The sequence below is a fragment of the Dipodomys merriami genome, unplaced genomic scaffold (genome assembly GCF_024711535.1).
Source record: "Dipodomys merriami isolate MVZ:Mamm:240054 unplaced genomic scaffold, mDipMer1.0.p SCAF_10, whole genome shotgun sequence".
In the NCBI taxonomy this organism is placed as follows: Eukaryota; Metazoa; Chordata; class Mammalia; order Rodentia; family Heteromyidae; genus Dipodomys; species Dipodomys merriami.
The window spans coordinates 14,332,278-14,346,876 of record NW_027202271.1 but is presented as its reverse complement, the minus strand read 5'-3'; the positions used below and the strand labels follow the sequence as shown (position 1 = coordinate 14,346,876).

Here is a 14,599-nt window from a genome sequence, read left to right as displayed (position 1 = left end):
CCTTTTTACTGAGTCTCCCAATAACCACTGCTATTAATACAGTAATTCCTCAAGAACTATTAGAAAGTGTTTGAAATAATTTCAGCTATGATTTCTTACCGATTTTTTTGGAATGGTCGACCCATATTCATAGCAGCAGCACTTGTTTTATATGATCCTGGTGAATTAAAGCCGTTCACAAAACTGCCATTGGGAAAGGGAGCCTAGAATACAATTTTAATGTTTAAATAATATTAATGGTAAAGAAAAAATGGGGAGGAAGTAAGAGAGGATCTGAAAATGACCAAAGTGCATATACATGTATGAAAACAACAATAAAACCATTCATTTTGGCTGGTACTAGTGGCTCCTGATTGTAATCCTAGCTACTCAGAAGGCTGAGATCTGAGGATCATGGAACCAACCCAGGCTGGCTTTTGAATCTATGTGACTCTTATCTCCAACTAGTCACAGAAAAAAAAAAACAAAAGTGGAGTTGTGGTTCAAATAGTAGAGCACTAGCAATCAGCAAAAGGAGCTCAGGGACAGTGCCCGGGCCAAGAGAACAAGCAAGCTCCAGGACCACCAAAAAATAAAACTAATCAACAAAACAAACAAACAAACAAAAAACCCTCTCATTCTGTACAGTTAATATACACTAATAAAAATAACTTTTTAAACTGGATGCCAGTAGCTCACACCAGTAATCCTAACTACTCAGGAGGCTGAGATCTTAAGATCATGAGGATCATTAGTTCGAAGCCAGGTAGGGCAGAAAAGTCCCCAGGAAACTCATATTCAATTAATCACTCAAAACACAGAAGTGGGTATTGTGGCTCAAAGAGGTACAGTGCTGCCTTGAGCAAAACAGAGACAGCACCCAGACCCTGAGTACAAGCCTACATAAACGACAAAACTAAGAACAACAACAACAAAAAAAAACCTTGAAGTAGGGCTGGGAAGGTGGCTCAGTGGTAGAGTGCTTGCCTTTGCATGCATGAGGCCCTGGGTTCAATTCCTCAGCACCATATAACCAGAAAAAGCCGGAAATGGCACTGTGACTCAAGTGGTAGAGTGCTAGCCTTGAGCTGAAGAGCTGAGGGACAGCACCTAGGTCTAGAGTTCAGGCCCCATGACTGACAAAAAAAAAAAACAAAAAACCTTGAAGTAAAAATATAGACTAAAGGATTGGGAATGTGCATTAGTGGTAGAGTGCTTGCCTAGGATGCATGAAGCCCGGGGTTTGATTCCTCAGTACCACATACATAGACAAAGCTGGAAGTGGCACTGTTGCTCAAGTGGTACTGTGCTAGCCTTGAGCAAAAGAAGCTCAGATACAGTGCCTGGGCCCTGAGTTCAAGCCCCAGGACTGGCAAAAAAAAAAAAAAAAGTGTGCATGCATGGGTGTATACATATATAAAGTGTCGGATAAATCATAAACATCAATTTCTTTCACTGTCCAAAAGAATTTAAATCTTTTGCAATGTTCAAGTCATATACCCTTGAATTTATAAATAATTAATCACTAATTCAATACTTAATAAGGAACATTCCTTTCTGGGAAAATTTCACAACAATAAAAATATTTAAACTCAGTTGGGCGACAGTGGTGCATGCATCTATAATCCTAGCTACTCAGGAGGCTGAGATCTGAGAATCACGGTTCAAACCCAGCCCAGGCATGAAAGTGCATAAGACTCATCTCCAATTAACCACCAGAAAACCAGAAGTGGTGCTGTGGCTCAAGTGGTAGAGCGCTTGCCTTGAGCTGAAGAGCTCAGGGGCAGTGCCCAGGCCCAGAGTTCACGCCCAATGACTGACAAAAGAAGTTAAGCTTATACAACAGAACTTAGTTTCTTCTTTCAATTCACTCACAGTTTAAAGAATAAAAGGGCAAAGCCAGGTGTCAGTGGCTTACAAATATAATCAAAGCTATTCAGGAGGCTGAGACTTGCAGCCAGCCTGGGTAGTCAAAATTGTGACTCTTATCTCCAATTAACTAAGAAAAAGCCAGAAATGGAGGTGTGGCTTAAGTGGTAGAGTACCAGCCACAGTAAGAGCTCAAAGCCTGGAGTCCAAGTCCTGTTATCAGCATGTATATGAACACACTCATGCACAAAAAAAGAAAGAATAAAACTGCAATTAGATATCCATATCAACCCATATCACAATTTAAAAGCCAGGAAAAAACCTGTATCAACACTAAACAAATGAACTACTATTCTAGATGATTTCTTCAAATTTAACCTGATGAAAATTTATTTCACCATTCAATAAGGATCTTACTTACCAGTGGTGTTTCAAAGTAAGGTGCAGGACTTGGAGACCAAGACTGAGGCACAAGACTATAGATGGAGTACTGTTGGTGGGGACTATATACAGGTTGCATAAACACTGGTGAGGGAAATTGGGCTTGAGTCTGGATGGGCTGACTATACATACTTGAATCCATTAACCTGTAACCATTTTTAGCAAAAAACGTGTTGATGGCTTTTATCCTTGCCTAGAAAAAAAAAAGGAACACATTGTAACATTAAGACAAAATGTAAATTTGTTTTTAAAAATATGCTAAATTTACATTTTCATCTTATTTGACTATATTGTTTCTGTTAACAATACCTAGAAGAAAGGGCAAAAAACTGATAACCTTAACAAAAAAGCATGTGCTTGGGAAAAGTCAGAATAAACAAGATAAAAACACAAAAGTTGCTGGGCACTGGTGGCTCAAGCCTGTAATCCTAACTACTCCGGAGGCTGTGTTTTGAGGATCATGGTTCAAAGCCAGCCTAGGCAGGAAAGGCTGTGAGACTCTTATCTCCAATGAACCACCAGAAAACCAGAAGTGGAGCTGTGGCTCAAATGGTAGAGTGCTCATCTTAAGCTGAAAAGCTCAGGGAGAGCACCCAGGCCCAGAGTTCAAGACCCACGACCAAAAATAAAATAAAATAAAATAAAATAAGATAAAATAAACCCACAAGTCAAAACAGTAAAACAGGGACTGGAAGCAAGGTTCAAATGGTAAAATGGCACCTAAGTAAGCAAACTGAGTAAGGCTTCAGCTCAAACTGGCAACAACAGCACTGGCAACAACAAAAACAAAAGTAAAAAGAAAAAGAGAATAAAAGAAAGATTTAAGACCTGGGTACCAGTGGCTCATGCTGTAATCCTAGTTACTCAGGAGGCTGAGATCTGAGAATCAGAGTTCAAAGCCAGCCAGGGCAGGAAAGTCATGAAATACTCATCTCCAATAAACACTCAGAGAACAGGAAGGAGCACTGTGGCTCAAGTGGTAGAGTGCTAGCCTTGAGCTGAAGAGCTGAGGGACAGCGCTCAGGCCCAGGGTTCAAGCCTTATGACCAACACCAGACCCTCCCGCCCCCCCAAAAAAAAAGATGTAAGAGGGGCTAGGAATGTGGCTTAGTGGTAGACTGCTTGCCTATCATGCATGAAGCCCTGGGTTCAATTCCTCAGTACCACATAAACAGAAAAGGCCAGAAGTGGTGCTATAGCTAAAGTAGTAGAGTGCTAGCCCTAAGCAAAAGAAGCTCAGGGACAATGCCCAGGCCCTGAGTTCAAGGACTGGCAAAAAAAGGTATAAGAATTAAAACAGTAACTATTTTTAGAGAAAATATCTTAGGTTGATAACCCAAAAGACCCACTAAAGGACTTCAGGAACGTTGCTGTTTTTTTTCAAAACAAAAAAAAAAACCAAAAGCACCCCCCAATACATCAAAATAAGTAAGTAAAACCCCAATATAAATTTCACTTAGAACTGTGTACAGGTGGCTCCCTCCTGTAATCCTAGCTACTAAAAAGGCTGAGATTTGAGGATCAGGGTTCAAAGTATACCAGGTAAGAAAGTCTGTGAGAGTCATCTCCAACTAACAACCAGAAAAACCAGAGGTGGGTCTGTGGCTCAACGTGTTAGAGCTCTAGCCTTGAACAAAAAGAGCTCAGGGACAGTGCCCAGGCCGAGTTCATACCCCATGACTGACCCCCCTCCCCCCCAAAAAAAATCATTAAGGAGCTAAATATAAGCCACAATAGACCAGAATTAGTACTAACATATCACTTAAAATAATTGTAACGTAAAACTTCAAACTGTCCTCAATTTAACAATAAATGAATGCAATTCCATTAAATGCAATCTATCAATTTTTTAAAGTATAAACTCATAGTTCCAATATGGGTTTGTTTTTTGTTTTGGTTCTTTATTGGTAAACATTCTGAAATCCACAAAGAAAAGTAGTAGCCTAAGAATAGTTAAGGCAATCCAGAAAAATAAAAGTTTTTTTTTTTTGTTTTTTTTTTTGTGGGTCATGGGGCTTGAACTCTGGGCTTGGGTGCTGTCCCTCAGCTCTTCAGCTCAAGGCGAGCGCTCTACCACTTGAGCTACAGCGCCACTTCCGGTTGTCTAGTGGTTTATTGGAGATAGGAGTCTCACGGTCTTTCCTGCCCGGGTTGGCTTTGAACCGAGATTCTCAGATCTCAGCCTCCTGAGTAGCTAGGATTACAGGCGTGAGCCACCGGCGCCCGGCAAAAGTTTGTTTTGTTTTTTTTTTAAATACTGCTTATGGAAAAAAGGATATTATAAAACCATGGTGATTAGAGTAGCAGTATTAGTTCAGGAAAGCAGAGTGGCAAAAAAGTAATAAAGAGCCTAAATACTACGTATTTTTGTGTACTGCATTGTACAAAATACACCAGATAAAAGAACTGTGCCAAATATCTAAATATAAATATGAATAGTCAAAGCTCTTGGAAGATGCTGAAGAATATCCTGATCACTTCAAAGAAGAAATAGTGGCAGGGCTGGGAAGGTGGCTCAGTGGTAAAGCGCTTGCCTTGCATGCGTGAGGCCCTGGGTTCGATTCCTCAGCACCACATAAGCAAAAAGAAAAAAAAAGCCGGAAGTGGTGCTGTGGCTCAAGTGGTAGAGTGCTAGCCTTGAGCTAAAGAGCTGAGGGACAGTGCCCAGGCCCAGAGTTCAGGCCCCACGACCGGACCAAAAAAAAAAGAAGAAATAGTGGCATTAAAAGACAGAATACATTAGAAGACTAGTTGTGTAATACATAAACTAGTAATACACCACTGCACAGCAATAATGAGATTTAACTATGTCAATTTCTTAGAACAGTGTTTGATACATATCTTCTTTTTTTTTAGTGCCAATCCTGGGGCTTGAACTCAGTCAGAGTCTGGGTGCTGTCCCTGAGCTTTTATGTCCAAGGGTAGCAAACTACCATTTGAGTCACAGCTCCACTTCTTGACTTTTTTGTAGTTAACTGTATAAAAGAGTTTCTTCACTGGGCTGGCCTTGAACCACCACCCTCAGATCTCAGCCTTCTAGCTAGCCCAGCTTATATACTTCTTAATAAGTACCAAGCTACTCTTATCTTGGTTCTTTCACTTGCTAGTCAAGTGAAACTGGGTAATTTATTCTTGTTTTCTTTACTAGTAATATGGAGAAGAGTATCTAATCTCATTAAAATTTTAAAGAATAAAGTAAGTTAATATATGTTAAGGGCTAAAAACAGAAATTAGTTCATAGTAAGAAAACAAGAGGAGTTTAGTAAAAATAATGTATTACACTTACAAGAAATGATGAGAATAAAAGTATCACATGGAGCATGAGGACCATATCAAAATGGTGTAGGTTTAGAAAATTTTTAGAATGGCAGCTCTAGTGGCAATGTGGAGAATAGGAAAGCTGAAGGCACAGCAGTTATGAGGCCATTCCAACAGTTCAAGTCTAATCAATGGCAATAATGATGGAAAGAAGTTTGAAGACAGATTTTTATGGGACCTGAGAACAGATTAAACATGTAAGATAGTGAGGAAGTGTCATCAATTACCTCAATGACAATTCCTAGGTTCCCAAATGGTTGGATGTCAAAGTAGCAATGAGGTATAGTAAAATGGGTTGAAAGTACTGAAATGTATTTTATCTATTACTAAAAATTATTACTATTATGTGTTTTGAGATTTGGACTTAAAGGTTTTGAATGGGCACCAAACAAAAACATGATGCAATTCTGTTTAAAAGAACAAAAACGACTGTACACTGAGTATCTTGATGCCCTATTAACTAAATTGCTGAAGTAACATACAAGCCAAAATTGTCTTTATCTGTCCATTTTATTTGTTTCCCATGATCCTCTACTGCATTTACAAATGTTTCTTACCATGACTGGCTTGCCCTGAAATGTTTTAACTTCTTCTCTTAAATATTTAAAAGCCTGTTAACCAATCAGAAAATAATTGTTATTAGCATTCAACATTAAATACATCCTTACTGAATAAAGCAGGTTTGTAATAACTTTTAAAGTTAAAATAACAATCCTAAAGCTAATAGGAAATGAAAAATAAAAATTTAAGGTATCTTCAAGTATAGTCCACATGCAATATTCAAATACAGCTAAACCACTAGGTATCAATTTAAAATGATTCAATCAAATAACCTAAGATGAAGAATTAAAAAAATAAAAATGATTTAATTTACAAAGATATATATATTTGTTTCAAAGGCATACTGTTTCTTTTATCTTTATGTAAGAAGTAATAATAATTAAGAATAAAATATAATAGCTGTAAGCCCAGCAGTACAGAGGCTGACGTAGGAAGATGAAGGTCCAGACTAGTCTGGACTACCTAACAAGACTGTCTTAAAAATCATTCATTAAGGGCTAGGAATGTGGTTCAGTGGTAGAGTGCTTGCTTAGCATGCACGAATTGGGTTTGATTCCTTAGTACCACATAAACAATATAAGCCAGAAGTGGTGTTATGGCTCAAGTGGTAGAATGCTAGCCTTGAGCAAAAGCAGTTTGGGGACAGCCCCAGGCCCTGAATTCAAGCCCCAGGACTGGCAAAAATAAATAAATAAAAATAAAGGAGTATAGGGGCTGGGAAGGTGGCTCACTGGTAGAGCGCTTGCCTTGCATGCCAGAGGCGCTGGGTTTGATTCCTCAGCACCACATAAGCAAAAAGAAAAAAGCTGGAAGTGGCACTGTGGCTCAAGTGGTAGAGCGCTAGCCTTGAGCTGAAGAGCTGAGGGACAGAGTCCAGGCCCAGAGTTCAGGCCCCACGATCGGACCCCCCCCCCAAAAAAAAGGGAGTATAAAAGTTGTCATTACATAAACAAATAAAGATGCAGGGGATTGACAACCAGAAAAAGATTTATTAAAAAATCATTCATGTTCAAGCCCCACGACCAACCAAAAAAAAAAAAAAAAGACTCTAAAAAATCATTCATGGGGGGAGCTGGGAAGGTGGCTCAGTGGTAAAGCCTTGCCTGCCTGAGGCTCTGGGTTTGATTCCTCAGCACCACATAAGTAGAAAAAAAAAGCCGGAAGTGGCGCTGTGGCTCAAGTGGTAAAGTGCTAACCTTGAGCTGAAGAGCTGAGGGACAGTGCCCAGGCCCAGAGTTCAGGCCCCACAACCGGACCCAAAAATAAATAAATAAATAAAATAAAATTCATGGGCTGGGAAGGTGGCTCAGTGGTAGAGCTGCCTTACATGCCTGAGGCCCTGGGTTCAATTCCTCAGCACCACATAAGCAAAAAGAAAAAAGCTGAAAGTGGCGCTGTGGCTCAAGCCTTGAGCTGAAGAGCTGAGGGACAGCGCCCAGGCCCAGAGCTCGGGCCCCACTACCGGACCCAAAAAATCATTCATTAAGCTGGGCTTTGATGGTTCACACTTTTAATCCTTTAATCCTAACTACTAAGGAGGTAGAGATCTGAGGATCATGCTTCAAAGTCAGTTTGGGGGACTCTTTATCTCCAATTAAATACCAGAAAACCAGAAGTGGAGCTGTGGCTCGAGTGGTAGAGCTTTCCTTGAGCTGAAGAGCTCAGGGACAGTGCCCAGGCCTATAGTTCAAGCCCCATAAAAAAAAAAAAATCATTAAGTAAAAACCTAAGAATGTATTTTTTATTGCAGGCCTTCCAAGTATTAGAAATACTACTTACAGAGTACATAGTTCCCAATCCACATATTCATCCATAAAAAGTGTTACTTTTATTAACAGGCAATAAACTGCTCTTAAATCAAAACTGACAATTTAATGAAGATTATCAAAAAAAATTTAACAGCAAAACAATAAGCAAAGGCTCACTAATTTTTGTGAACATGAGAATAGTTACACATTCCCTCCCCCCCTTATTTTAGGGTCTTGCTATGTAGTATAGGCTAGCCTCAAACTTAAAATCCTCCTGCCTCAGCCTCCAGAGTACTAGTATTACAGATATATGACATCATGCTCTGTTCAATCGTTTTCCTTTTCCCTTTTTTTTTTTTTTAAACAAGGCTGGTGATTTTCAAACTTAGGATTTACACGTCCTAAGCTAAAATTCCTCCACTGAGCCATATCAACATTCATAATTCTAATTCATAGTTCTTTTAATTGTTTTAAATTTTTTAGTGTCAGACACGGAGCTTGAACTTGGGGCCTGGGCACTGTCCCTCAGCAATTTTTTTGCTCAAGGCTAGCACTTTATCATGTTGACCCACAGGTCCACTTCTGATTTTCTGATGGATAATGGATAATTATAGATCAAAGTCTCATGGACTTCAAACCATGATTCCCAGATCTCAGCCTCCTGAGTAGCTAGGATAAACAGGTGTGAGTCACCAGCACCAGACAATTCTTTTTATCTCAATAATGGCATTGGAGTTTGAACTCAGGGTCTCATGGTTGCTAAGCAGTCACTGGACTCTAGCATTTAAAGGCATTATTTTTCTTTTTCTTTTTTTTTTTTTTTTTTGGGGGGGGGGTCCAGTCGTAGGGCCTAGACTCTGGGCCTGGGCACTGTCCCTCAGCTCTTCAGCTCAAGTCTAGCACACAGTGCCACTTCCGGCTTTTTTCTTGTTTATGTGTTGCTGAGGAATCGAACCCAGGGCCTCATGCATGCAAGGAAAGCACTCTACCACTGAGCCACCTTCCCAGCCCAAAGGCATTATTTTTCAAAGAAGGTATTACATTTTTGCCTGGGACCAGCCTCAGACAGTGATGCTTCTATTTATGTTTTCCATATAGCTAGGATTACAGGGGACAAGTGTACCCCACCATGTCTAACTATTCTTGCTTTTTTTCTTTTTCTTTTTTTTTGTGGGTGGTCCAGTCGTGGGGCCTGAACTCTGGGCCTGAGCGCTGTCCCTCAGCTCTTCAGCTCAAGGCTAGCAGTCTACCACTTGAGCCACAGTGGCCACTTCCGGCTTTTTTCTTTTTGCTTATGTGGTGCTGAGGAATCGAACCCAGGGCTTCATGCATGCAAGGCAAGCACTCTACCACTGAGCCACCTTCCCAGCCCTTCTTTTTTTTTAAACTGATCTAGAACCATGATTTTCTGGATCTCTGCCAGCTGTGAGCCACTGTGCTGGCCCTATTTTCTTAGTTAAAATATACTATGATTTCTTTTACTAGCAGGACTTGTATCAGAAGCAAAGTCTTCTCACCTGTTGTGCATCTGTGTCAGACTGGAACGTGACATACCAGTTGCTATTATGTGCAAATTCACAGCTTATCACTTTGGGGCAGTTTTCACTTTTAAACAATGATTTCACTTCCTAAAAGAGAGAAAGTATAATGAACTCTTAAAAACCATCAACAATCAACTTTTTGAAACTAGTAAGGTTGAGCATCTCTTCATTTCTATTGGTCCACTTTTACTTATTAACACTTTAGTAATTCTGAAGCAAAAGCTTAGTGAAAAATCTGCATTACTTTCAATCATCATTATAATTTTATTGTGTGTTGGTCCTAGGGCTTGAACTCGGAGCCTAGGCACTGATCCCAATTTTTTTTTTTTTCACTCAATCCATAGGCCCTCTTTTGGCTTTTTGGTAGTTTATTGGACATTCTCTGGCTATTTTTAAGTCATCCTCACTTCCTTTGCTTTTTTCTGTACTAGAGAATTTTTCAGCCTTTTTTTTTTGTTTGGTGGCGTGGGGGGGGGGGGGGGGCGTTGAACTCTGGGCCTGGAGCTGTCCCTGATCTCTTCAGCTCAATATATAAGAATATAAATAAGGCCAGGTGCCGGTGGTTCACGCCTGTAATCCTTGAGACTCTTATCTCCAATAAACCACTAGAAAACCGGAAGTGGTGCTGTGACTCAAGCTGTAGAGCACTTGCATTGAGCTGAAGAGAGCAGGGACGGGGCCCAAGCCCAGAATTCAAGCCCCACGACCAACACAGACAGAGACACACAGACAGAGACACACACAGACACACACAGACACACACACGAATATAAATAAGAATCTCACAGAATTTCCTGCCCCACCTGGCTTCAAACCATGATACTCAGATCTTGGCCTGCTGAGTAGCTAGGATTATAGGCATGAGCCACTGACACCCAGCTGCCATTATGTTTTAATCATGCCCATTATTAACATTTTGTAGGCCTTAATTTTTTCTATAATTAATATAACTCAAAAAACAAATATAGGGGCTGAGAAGGTGGCTCAGTGGTAGAGCGCTTGCCTTGCATGCAGGAGGCCCTGGGTTCAACTCCTCAGTACCACATAAGCAGAAGAAAAAAAAACGGAAGTGGTAATATGGCTCAAGTGGTAGCATGCTAGCCTTGAGCTGAAGAGCTGAGGGGCAGCACTCAGCCCCAGAGTTCAGGCTCCACGACCGGACCAAAAAACAACAACAGCAACAACAAATATAGATTCAGAAAAAAATTACAACAAAACAGAATTCTTAAACAGATAACAGACTGAAAGAAATTTATAAAAGTAAAATATCTAAGACTCATGCGTAAATCCTAGCTACTCCAGAGGGTGATATCTGAAGATTGCAGTTCAAAGCTAGCCGAGGCAGGAAAGTCCATGGGATTCTTATCTCCAATTAACCACCAGAAAAAGGAAGTAGTGTGGTAGCTCAAGTGGTAGAGAGCTTGCCTTGAGCAAGGCCAAGAGTTCAAGCCCTACAACCGACCAAAAAACAAAAAAAACAAATAAATAAAAGCGAACATGAATTATCCATAAAGTTACAGAAGGATACAACATTGGATGAAACACCATCAAGGGTCAAACACTATGATTTACTGCTAAAAACAATCCTCTTAACAAGGTTTTATTATCTACAATTTTACCACCTAAGCCCATTAGTTTACCTATTTGAGTACAGACAAAATTTAATAACCATAAATTCAAAAATATATATATATATTTCCCCAAATTCCAAAATATTTTAACAACCTAATTAAGCCAAACTATCAAATATCAAAAAATATGAAATATCAAAAAATTATTAGGCATCCATTTTTAACTGAACTGTTACTAAGCTAACTGGAACATCAATATACCAACAGTTACAAGTCTAATCTGTACAGTTTATCAAATCTTAGGAAAAAAGTACCAAGGGTACTCTGAGGTCAATAAAGCAGAACGAAGGCCACCCCAGTGCCATTTGCTGTTTAAAAAAAAAAAATCTTAGGAAAAAAAATTTTTAATGTCTAAAGTTGTGACAAAATGCTGAGTCAAGTATTGTTTGAAATAATGTAGACAAACAGCTAAGTTGAAACTTCTGCAAAAATATGGTAAAATACCATTATACTTAGGAAAATTCCGATGTAGTCCAATATATATACCTGTGAAATTACACTGGTACCCACTGATCTTTCAAAAACCCATGAATATACTCTCTAAATACTTTTACTTCCACTGCAATATATAATGAATTAATTTTCTACCTTTATCACTCTCTAGGAACAGAATTGTATATAGATTAACTTTTGTAAGCACAAGCAGAGACATCTGGAGTAAGAAATAATCAAAATTTGGGCTGGGAATGTAGCTTAGTAGAATGCTTGCATGCATGAAGTCCTAAGTTCTATTCCACAGCACCACATAAGGAGAAGAAGCTGGAAGTGGTGCTGTGGCTCAATTGGCTGAGTGCTAGCCTTGAGTAAAAGTAGCTCAGGGACAGTACCCAGGCCCTGAGTTCAAGCCCCAAGACTGGCAAAACAAAAGAATAATCAAAAATTTATCCTAGCCGGCAATCAGTGGCTCACATCTGTAATACTACTCAGAAGGTTGAGGGAGGGGCTGGGAAGGTGGTTCAGTGGTATAGAGTGCTAGCCTTGCATGCATGAGGCCCTGGGTTCGATTCCTCAGCACACATAAGCAGAAAAACCGGAAGTGGCACTGTGGGTCAAGTGGTAGAGCACTAGCCTTGAGCTAAACAGCTGAGGGACAGCGCCCAGGCCCAGAGCTCAAGCCCCACGACCCACCAAAAAAAAAAAAAAAAAGAAGAAGAAGAAGAAGAAAAAGAAGAAGAACAAGAAGAAGGTTGACTGTAAAAATAAAACTTCACTTCAAGTAACTGTAGAGCAAACAATACCTGGCAGAACTTAAATTTTTAAAAGACTGGTATTAAGCATATTCTTACATAAAAGGATCTATTTCTTGATTATATTGCTTCGTTCCAGTATTATTTTATTCATTAACCTGCACCACACCAGCTTTAAGGCTTTATTTAGTTTCGCTTCCTATTCTGCTAACCCATGGAATTAATAATGCTTCTTAACCTTTGTTTAGATATTTGTCCATAACTCTTCTATATAAATCCTCAAGTTCCCAAAATAATCTATTTATATTTCAACTATCATGCAGCCAAACCAATAAATTCATAGTCAATATAACTGCAACATGCAATCTTCCTTTTTGAGAACAGAGAATTATCTTTTCCTTCCTTTAAATTGTTCTACTTCAGAATTAACAAAGCATATTAGTATTTATACTGTTGACAGTAATTGACAGGAGAGCACTGACTGACGTATACTTGCTTGCCTACCTCCTCCAATTTAAACAGTTAAAAAACATTTAGCTCTAGCAATGATTAATGATTACCTCTACTGGTGTTGTTTCAGGAATCTCTCTGAGAATTACGATACAACGCTTATGACTTGGTCTCACCTTCTCACCCTTCTCATCAACTTGTACCATAGGAGAAGCTGAAATTTTAAAAAGTTGGAGTGTCATTTTTCATAAGTGACAAGGAACAATATCAAGTCAACATAAAGAATCATTGTTATTAAAACCCAGCGCCTCACCTCAGTATATTCACTCTATTATATATACTACTACATGACTCAAAAGCTGCTGGGCAGTGCTGGGAAGGTATCAGAGTGCTTGTCTTGAATGCATGAGGCCCTGGGTTTAATACCTGAGCACAACATAAACAGCAAAAGCCAGAAGTGGCTTGGTGGCTCAAGTGGTAAAGCGCTAGCCTTGAGCTGAATTGCTCAGGGACAGCACTCGGGTCCAGAATTCAAGATCCACAATCGACCAAAAAAAAAAAAAAAAAGCCACCGGGCCTAGTGGCTCAACGCCTGTAATCCTAGCTACTCAGGAGCTGAGATCTGAGGATCGTGGTTCAAAGCCAACCTAGGTAGGAAAAAGTCCGTGAGATTCTTATCTCCAATAAACCACCAGAAAACCAGAAGTGGCACTGTGGCTCATGTGGTAGAGCGCTAGCCTTGAGCTGAAGAGCTGAGGGACAGCGCCCAGGCCCAGAGTTCAGGATCCACAACTGACTAAAAATAAAAACAAAAAATAAAAAACAAAAAACCAACAACTCAAAAGCCATCTTTAGATGCTGATTTAGTGAAAATAGTCAATAATATACAGCCACATTTTTACTTCCAGCTCCTTCAGGCAGCTAATATGTCATATTCCCTTGAACAGGTAAGTAGAATAAAAAAGCAGACAAGGGTGAAGGGCGAATATAACTGCTAAGTTCTTCTTTTTTTTTTTTTATAACTGCTAAGTTCTAACCTGTACAAAGAAGGCCATTTATTTGTCTCTTTGCCAACTTTCTATGCAGATAAGACTGGGCCATTTAAATACAAACCAATTAGGAATCCCATAAACTGGTGTAGCCTGCTATAAATTGAAATCCTCTACTCCCAAATGTCTATTATCATAGTTAACTTTTAAACATTTTGAACATATTTCAAATAAGTGAAGATCTTTTAATTTAACCAAATGCTTAATAAAACCCATTTAAAAGAGGCTACTAAGAAATATTAACACAAGACACTAACATTAAAACTCTTAGAGCTTCAATCAAGAAACAAATTTTTAGCCAGCATTCAAGAGACTAAGCAGGAGTATTACAAGTTAGAGGTCAGCCTGAACTACACTGTGAGCATGAAGCCAACCTTGGCTATTTAGCTCAATTAGCATAGCACTTGGGTTCAAACCTAAATAGAAAGAGAAGAGAGAGGAAGGGAAGTAAGTGAAATTGGGGAAAGAAGGAAACAAACAAGCAAAATTTTTAGCAAATGTGAGGTCAAATTCTAGGTCCCATTTCTAATAAGTTATGAAAGATAAAAGAAAATATGTAGGGGCTAGGAGGGTGGCTCAGTGATAGAGTGCTTGCCTTGCAAGCTCAAAGCCCTGGGTTCCATTCTTCAGTACCACATAAGCAGAAAAGGCCAGAAGTGGTACTGTGGCTCAAGTGGTAGAACGCTAGCCTTGAGCTGAAGAGCTCAGGGACAGAGACCCAGGCCAAGTTCAGGCCCCATGACAAACCAAAACCAAAAAAAAAAGAAAGAAAGAAAACACTATCTTACTAGCTACTCACTCAGGAGTATGAAATCTATGGATGGA

The 14,599-nt window shown here is 39.5% G+C and overlaps 1 protein-coding gene across 5 annotated transcripts in view; it reads right to left on the bottom strand.

Moving 5' to 3' along the window:
• Larp4 (La ribonucleoprotein 4) overlaps positions 1-14,599 on the bottom strand; it is a 174,167-nt gene that overhangs the window by 17,571 nt on the left and 141,997 nt on the right. For all 5 annotated transcript variants that reach the window (XM_070040924.1, XM_070040921.1, XM_070040925.1 and 2 more), the window contains 5 exons: positions 12,836-12,939; positions 9,434-9,544; positions 6,165-6,218; positions 2,270-2,482; positions 100-203 (listed from right to left, as the gene is read on the bottom strand). In XM_070040924.1, coding sequence (XP_069897025.1) covers positions 100-203; positions 2,270-2,482; positions 6,165-6,218; positions 9,434-9,544; positions 12,836-12,939 — 586 coding nt within the window. The remainder of the gene's footprint in view (positions 1-99; positions 204-2,269; positions 2,483-6,164; positions 6,219-9,433; positions 9,545-12,835; positions 12,940-14,599) is intronic.